The sequence below is a fragment of the Podarcis filfolensis genome (genome assembly GCF_964270895.1).
Source record: "Podarcis filfolensis genome assembly, chromosome: 1".
Taxonomy (NCBI): Eukaryota; Metazoa; Chordata; class Lepidosauria; order Squamata; family Lacertidae; genus Podarcis; species Podarcis filfolensis.
This window is the reverse complement of record NC_139604.1, coordinates 126,254,159-126,262,687: the sequence shown is the minus strand read 5'-3', so window position 1 is coordinate 126,262,687 and position 8,529 is coordinate 126,254,159. Positions and strand designations below refer to the sequence as shown.

The window sequence follows — 8,529 nt, the reverse complement described above, 5'->3', positions numbered from 1 at the left end:
CTGTTTTTCTGCGAGTACATTCTGCCACGACATACTCTCCGACATTTCTCTGATAAATAGGGATGTCCTATTCCATCATCGTAATAATTTTATTATTTAGACCCTGCCCATCTGACTGTGTTGCCCCAACCACTACCAGCGTATATAAAAGCATAATAAAACATTAAACAGATTTTTAAAGAAACTTCCCTGTACAGGGTTGCCTTCAGAGGTCTTCTAGAGGTTGTACAGTCACTTATCTCCTTGGCTCAGGGGTGGCATAGCTCCATACCCTCCAACATTTCCCCGATGAACATAGGGACATCCTAAGGAAAAGCGGGACATTCCGGGATCAGATAAAAACCAGGATAGCTTCTGTAAATCCAGGACCGTCCCTGGAAATTAGGGACACTGGTTTTCCCATGAGCCTGCCACCACTGCCACCTCCTCTGCCACCAGCACTAAAATCCTGTTGAATTTTCATGAAGGTTATATAATAATAATAATTTATTATTTATACCCCGCCCATCTGGCTGGGTTTCCCCAGCCACTCTGGGCGGCTTCCAACTGAATATTAAAAACAGTACAGCATCAGACATTAAAAACGTCCCTACAGAGGGCTGCCTTCAGATGTCTTTTAAAAATAAGATTATTTCCTTGACATCTGATGGGAGGGCGTTCCACAGGGCGGGCGCCACTACCGAGAAGGCCCTCTGTCTGGTTCCCTGTAACCTTACTTCTCGCAATGAGGGAACCACCAGAAGGCCCTCGGCGCTGGATCTCAGTGTCCGGGCTGAATGATGGAGGTGGAGACGCTCCTTCAGGTATACAGGTTCACAAACTGATGTGGAGATGGAGAAATGAAACTGACAAGTGTCTCCCACATGCTTCTGACATACAACTTGCACCTGCCAGGAACTATGTCAGTCCATTTCTGTGGCACTGCCTCCCAGTTGAGATCAGACAAGATGAAGTTCTAGTGCTTGGTGAACCCTTTTTAATTATCATTTAATTTCACATATCTATTTCTCCTTTACATCTGGAGGTGAGGCGGTGGAAGTGCTGGACTGGTGTCTTTCCTCAGTAATGGACTGGATGGGAGCCAAAAAGCAGGAGCTCAAACCAGCTAAGGGAGGCACTGCTGGGGCGGGGGAAGGCTTACACTCCCTCTTAAGGAACAGGGGCTGCTCCTGGGTCCACTTCTGTCACTTGAGGTCCAGGTAGCCTCGGTGGTGCAGAGTGCCTCATAGCCAAGTAGGATTGTCTTCCATGAACAGGTCTTAACAATGAGTCCGTAAGCGACTGGAGGCCAATTTTGGATCCACATGTCCTTCCACAGTAGGGACATAGGTTTCCAGGTGGAAGTTGATCATGGTGAGGGTTTGCGAAATGTGCCTTCCTCTTAGCACGTTTCTCTCTTTTATCCTGAGTTTGAGCGTCTTCAAAGCCCATGACACCTTTGGTAAAGGTTGTTCTCCAACTGGAGCGCTTGCAGGCCAGTGGTTCCCAGTTGTCAGTGTTTATGCTACATTTTGTTATACTTGCCTTGAGAGAGTCTTCAAACCTCTTTTGTTGACCACCAGCATTACGCTTTCCATTTTTAAGTTCGGAATAGAGTAGTTGCTTTGGAAGACGATCATCAGGCATCCGCACAACATGGCCAGTCCAACAAAGTTGATGTTGAAGAATCATTGCTTCAACACGGGTGATCTTTGCTTCTTCCAGTACACTGGCATTAGTTCACCTGTCTTCCCAGGTGATGTGTAAAAATTTTCGGAGACACCGTTGATGGAGTCAGATTACTGCAACACATTATACGGGGGGGGCTGTCTCTGAGGACAGTTCAGAAACTTCAGCTTGGTGCAAAATGCAATGGACAAATTGCTCACCAGAATAAGACGGTTTGAGCATAGAACACCAATCCTGGCACAACTGCACTGGCTACCAATTAGTTTCTGGGCCTAATTCAAAGTGCTGATGTTGACCTAGAAAGCCTTACAGGGCTCAGGACCTCAATACCTTAAGGACTGCCTCTCCCCATACAAACTGACCTGGACCCTGCACTTGTTATCCGAGGCCCTTCTTTATGCCCCCCCCCCATCCCAGAGAGGTTTTGAGGGTGGCAACCCGAGAACAGGGCCTTTTCTGTGGTGGCTCCCCAGTTGTGGAAGGCTCTCCCCAGAGAAGCTCGCTTGGCGCCATCATTACACATCTTTAGGCACCAGGCAAAAACATTCCTCCTTTACCCAGGCTATTAAATAATCTATGGTCTGTGAAAGTGTGGGGGAGAGGACTGTTATTATGATGACGATTTTATTATTTGGCTGTCTGCCAGTATGCTTTTTATTATGCTTTTCATCATTGGTGCTCTGTAACGTGTTTTTAATGTTTGTAAACCATCCTGGGAACTTCTGATGTATGTAAATTGTGGGGTTAATTTGAATAGTTTTTATTTCCTCATGAACCTCTTTCCTAATCCAGTCGCTGGAAGCCACAGGAGGAGAGAGGGCTCTTGCGTTCGAATCCTGCTTGCTGGTTCCCCACAGCCATCTTGTCTTATGCTCTGATTTTATTGTTCTGCCTTCCGTGCAACTGAGACATCCCCACAGGCATAACCAAGTAGTGTACCCCACCCATAGCTGTCAACTTTTCCCTTTTCTTGCAAGGAATCCTATTCGGAATAAGGGAATTTCCCTTAAAAAAGGGGAACGTTGACAGCTATGACCTCACCCCTCTAAATATATATTACCCCGCCCACGTGAAATGTGGGGTGTGAACGATTCCTCTGGGATCTGCCCAGTGCTTTTTTCTGGGTGAAAAATGTGAGTGGAGGAACTCACCGCAAATTTTGTTTGTTCGTTGCAGGCCCAGTCGCTGTGTCAACCGGCATGGCTGAATGTAAAATGTGATTAATAAACTCAAGCAGAGAATGATCTGGATTAGAAATGGCCACAACTTCATTGATTACAGATACAGGTGCATATTTGGCTAAGGCACCCCTGGACCAAAAGCAAAAAACAATCATTTACCGTATTTTTCGCTCCATAAGACGCACTTTTCCCTCCTAAAAAGTAAGGGAAAATGTGTGTGCGTCTTATGGAGCGAACGCAGGGGGGAGGCAGGCAGGAAAAGCCCCCAAGAGCCGCACACAAGCTCCGCGTGGCTCTTGCGGGCTTTTCCCCACGAGGGAGAAGGGACTGACGCGGCCAGTCAGTCCCTTCTCCCTCCTCGTAGGAAAACCCACAGGAGCTGTGCGCTCCTTAAAGGGTGTGCGGCTCCTGTGGGCTTTTGTGGGAGGTGGGGAATACTTCCAGAGCTTGACGGGGCTGGGGGGGGGACCTGGGCTTCCCCTGCCAGCCCCGAGAAGCTCTGGGAGCAGCGGACACGCTGGGGGCGGGAAATAATTCCCCCCCTCTTGATTTCCCCCTCTAAAAACTAGGTGCGCCTTATGGTCAGATGCGCCTTATGGAGCGAAAAATACGGTAATTTTTAAAAGCTATGGGAACTCAGTTCCCCGAGTTCCTGCTAAAAAAAAAAACAACCCCAAACCTCTGGACCTGCCCCTGCAGGTTAAGACTTTTCGCTTTCAGATAAGAAAGTCCTCCACTGCCATCCACCTTGCGTGACTTAAGCAACAGCAAACCACAGGCTCATTGGATTAGCTGCTCTCCCTGTGCAAAGGTCAGAGGGGGCAGGGTTTCTGTTGAGGCAGGTGATTAGCTGTGGGAGGAGTTTGATCCGTCTTTTAGATTTAGAGGGGCTAGTCTCAAACGTTTGTTGGGGGAGACCTAGGTTTTTTGGGGGGGGATTTATTTGTCCTGTCTTCACGCTTTTTATGATGGAGGACCGCTGTAGTCACCCCCAACGACACATTCTCAAGATGGAGGGTGAGGGAACAGCCGCAGTCGCCTGCGGATCCTGCGCAATGTTTGCCATCTTGCCAAAGGTTGCAGGCAGCTTTACCTGCAGCAATTGCATGTTGATTGCCCTCTTAAAAGACAAAGTCCAGCAACTGGAGGAACGTGTAGCTAAGCTCCAAAGAATTAGAGAGCTGGAGCTCTTCTTGGAAGCAACAGAGCACACCGTCTCCACCAAGGAGGAGACAGGGGACTCCCCTGAGAAGGAGGCTAGTACACCAACACAGGAGCCAGATATATGGAGAAACGTGACTCAAAGAAGTAGGAGGCCCAGGGTTCGCTCTGATTGTTTAGAAATACACAATCGCTTTGAGGTCCTCTCCCCTAGCATGGAAGACGAAGAGCAGACTCCATTTGAGGATCTCTCCCTCATTACAGTCGATCAGGTATATGAAGACGAGCAGCAAAGTCAGTCCTCAGGGAATGTGCAGGCGACCTTGGAACGGACAGCTCACGGAAGAACCCCAACCAGACCTAAGAGGAGGCGTGTAGTGGTGATAGGGGATTCCCTACTGAGGGGAACAGAAGCAGTGATCTGTGGGCCTGACAAGATGTCTCGGGAAGTGTGCTGTCTCCCCGGGGCTAAGATCCAAGATGTAACTGAACGACTGCAAGGAATCATAAAACCCACTGACAAATACCCCTTCCTCTTGGTTCATGTGGGAATCAATGACACTGCAAGCAATAGCCTCCAGAAGATCAAAAGAGATTACGAGGCTCTGGGCAGGAAATTAAAGCAATTAAATGCACAAATTGTCATCTCATCTGTCCTCCCAGTTGAACGACGTGGCCCAGGGAGAGAGGCAAAAATAGTGGAAGTGAACAACTGGCTTCGCAAATGGTGTAAACAGGAACGGTTTGGATTCTTAGATCACGGACTGCAGTTTCTTGAAGATGGACTTCTGGCAAGCGATGGGCTGCACCTCACAACGGTTGGGAGGAATGTTTTTGCCAAAAATCTCAGAAACCTCATCAGGAGGGCTTTAAACTGACTAATGTGGGGGAGGGAGACAGTGCTCCTGAAGGTAGGAGTCTATCAATTGATGAAGATGATCATCCAAATGTCATAGACCAAATGGAGCAAACAGCACGCAGACCTAGTGGTGGGAGGAAAAAATCCTTAAATAAGAGACACGGGGGAATGATTAATGGACTTCAATGTCTGTACACTAATGCGCAAAGCATGGGAAATAAACAAGATGAGCTTGAGCTCTTGGTACAGCAAACTAAATATGACATAATAGGCATCACTGAAACCTGGTGGGATAAGTCCCACGATTGGAATGTAATAATGGAGGGATACAATCTATTTCAGAGAAACAGACCAGACAAGAAAGGAGGAGGAGTGGCGTTATATGTCAGGGATGTGTATACCTGTGAAGAGATCCAAGATTTAGAACCTCAAAGCCAAAGTGAGAGCATTTGGGTCAAAATTAAGGGAGAGAAGAATAACAGTGACCTCATTGTGGGAGTTTACTATAGATCCCCAAGCCAAACGGAGGACATAGATGATGCCTTCCTGGAACAGATGGCCAAGCATGCAAAAGGAAGGGAGATAGTAGTAATGGGGGACTTCAATTACCCGGATATTTGTTGGATGTCAAACTCAGCCAAGAGCATAAGGTCAAACAGATTCCTCACTGGCCTTGCAGACAACTTCATTGTCCAGAAAGTGGGAGAAGCAACAAGAGGAACAGCCATTTTAGATCTGGTCCTAACCAATGTGGATGACCTGGTTAGTGGGGTAGAAGTGGAAGGATCATTAGGCGCGAGTGATCATGCTCTTCTGAAGTTTACTATACAGCGGAAAGGAGCAGCCAAGCATACTAGGACTCAATTTCTTGACTTTAAGAAAGCCGACTTCATAAAACTTAGGGAAGTGCTGGGTGAGATCCCATGGACAGTAATACTAAAAGGAAAGGGAGTTCATGATGGCTGGGAGTTTGTTAAGAGGGAGATAGTAAAAGCACAACTTCAGGCAATACCAATGAGACGGAAACATGGAAGGTGCCTAAAGAAGCCAGGGTGGCTATCTAAAGAACTTTTAACTGAGTTAAGATTAAAAAAGGATGTGTACAAAAAATGGAAAAGGGGGGAAACCACCAAAGAGGAATTCAAACAAATAGCCAGAACGTGTAGACACAAAGTCAGAAAAGCTAAAGCACAGGATGAACTCAGGCTTGCTAGAGAGGTTAAAAGCAACAAAAAAGGCTTTTATGGGTATGTTCGTAGCAAAAGGAAGAACAAAGAAACAGTGGGGTCACTCAGAGGAGAAGATAGTGAAATGCAAACAGGGGACACAGAAAGGGCTGAACTCCTCAATGCCTTCTTTGCCTCAGTCTTCTCCGATAAAGAAAACAATGCCCGACCTGAAGAATTTGGAGCAAATGATTCAGCAGAGGAAACACAGCCCAGAATAACTAAGGAGATAGTACAAGAATACTTGGCTAGTCTAGTTGTATTCAAGTCTCCAGGGCCAGATGAACTACATCCAAGAGTATTAAAAGAACTGGCAGATGTGATCTCAGAACCACTGGCAGTCATCTTTGAGAATTCCTGGAGAACAGGCGAAGTCCCGGCAGACTGGAGGAGGGCAAATGTTGTCCCTATTTTCAAAAGGGGGAAAAGAGAGGACCCAAATAATTACCGCCCAGTCAGTCTGACATCAATACCAGGGAAGATTCTGGAGCAGATCATTAAGCAAACAGTCTGTGAGCACCTAGAAAGGAATGCTGTGATCACCAATAGTCAGCATGGCTTTCTGAAAAATAAGTCATGTCAGACTAACCTGATCTCGTTTTTTGACAGAATTACAAGCCTGGTAGATGAAGGGAACGCAGTGGATGTAGCCTACCTTGATTTCAGCAAGGCATTTGACAAGGTGCCCCATGATATTCTTGTAAAGAAGCTGGTAAAATGCGGTCTTGACTATGCTACCACTCAGTGGATTTGTAACTGGCTGACTGACCGAACCCAAAGGGTGCTCATCAATGGTTCCTCTTCATCCTGGAGAAGAGTGACTAGTGGGGTGCCACAGGGTTCTGTCTTGGGCCCGGTCTTATTCAACATCTTTATCAACGACTTGGGTGATGGACTCAAGGGCATCCTGATCAAATTTGCAGATGACACCAAACTGGGAGGGGTGGCTAACACCCCAGAGGACAGGCTCACACTTCAAAACAACCTTGACAGATTAGAGAACTGGGCCAAAACAAACAAGATGAATTTTAACAGGGAGAAATGTAAAGTATTGCACTTGGGCAAAAAAAATGAGAGGCACAAATACAAGATGGCTGACACCTGGCTTGAGAGCAGTACATGTGAAAAGGATCTAGGAGTCTTGGTTGACCACAAACTTGACATGAGCCAACAGTGTGACGCGGCAGCTAAAAAGGTCAATGCAATTCTGGGCTGCATCAATAGGAGTATAGCATCTAGATCAAGGGAAGTAATAGTGCCACTCTATTCTGCTCTGGTCAGACCTCACCTGGAGTACTGTGTCCAGTTCTGGGCACCACAGTTCAAGAAGGACACTGACAAACTGGAACGTGTCCAGAGGAGGGCAACCAAAATGGTCAAAGGCCTGGAAATGATGCCTTATGAGGAACGGCTAAGGGAGCTGGGCATGTTTAGCCTGGAGAAGAGGAGGTTAAGGGGTGATATGATAGCCATGTTCAAATATATAAAAGGATGTCACATAGAGGAGGGAGAAAGGTTGTTTTCTGCTGCTCCAGAGAAGCGGACACGGAGCAATGGATCCAAACTACAAGAAAGAAGATTCCACCTAAACATTAGGAAGAACTTCCTGACAGTAAGAGCTGTTCGACAGTGGAATTTGCTGCCAAGGAGTGTGGTGGAGTCTCCTTCTTTGGAGGTCTTTAAGCAGAGGCTTGACAACCATATGTCAGGAGTGCTCTGATGGTGTTTCCTGCTTGGCAGGGGGTTGGACTCGATGGCTCTTGTGGTCTCTTCCAACTCTATGATTCTATGATTCTATGATTGCATGAATAAGACCGAGAGTGCCTGCAGCAGCAGTGTCGCAACATTTTTCGAGAGTGGAGTTGGCAGGGCTGTTCTCAACGGGCACGTGATGAAAGAACGTAAGCGTGGGATCCCTGTGCAGGTGGCAGGCAGGTGAACAGAGGCCGTGCAAAATGGGAAGCGCTGCCAGTGTGCCAAAGACAGCAGCCCTGCAGGACCCATGGCTTTTGTGGTGGCACTGCCAGGCCCCTGGGAGTTCCTTGCTTGCCGTGTTCTCTGGGGCCTTTATCTGATAAATCACATTTATCCTTAGTCTGCCGTTGGGGGCAGAGGGAGAAGCCTTGCAGAAAGCGCTGTGGCATGGAATGGCTGGGTCTCCAGGTTTGCCCAAAGCATCTCTTTGCCAAGATACCGACATGCAGAGGGCCAGGAGGCCAGCTGGCTAGCCCTGGCTGGGCTGTCTCCTTCCAATGGCCCGGTGCAAAGACTATCATCTCTGCTCCGATGTAAATCAGCAACCCGGGCTTCTGAGCCAGGGCACACTATCAGCAGATCGAACTGCGCACACAAAATAGGCGTGAGGCTTGTGGAAGCATACTACAACTACAGATTTATTAATCATAAATCAGGACAAAGAAACATGTCGTCTCTC

At 47.4% G+C, this 8,529-nt stretch overlaps 1 protein-coding gene across 5 annotated transcripts in view; it reads left to right on the top strand.

Annotated features, from left to right (window-relative positions):
* The first annotated feature begins 3,874 nt into the window (after positions 1–3,874).
* LOC310764323 (uncharacterized protein) overlaps positions 3,875–8,529 on the top strand; it is a 41,543-nt gene continuing 36,888 nt past the window's right edge. Inside the window, exon 1 of one of the 5 annotated variants that reach the window (XM_083617963.1) lies at positions 3,875–5,367. In XM_083617963.1, coding sequence (XP_083474089.1) covers positions 3,905–4,888 — 984 coding nt within the window. In that variant the 5' untranslated portion in view covers positions 3,875–3,904 and the 3' untranslated portion in view covers positions 4,889–5,367. Of the gene's footprint in view, positions 6,156–8,529 lie in introns of all 5 variants that reach the window. The other 4 variants (XM_083617962.1, XM_083617961.1, XM_083617959.1 and 1 more) reach the window with 4 other exon arrangements.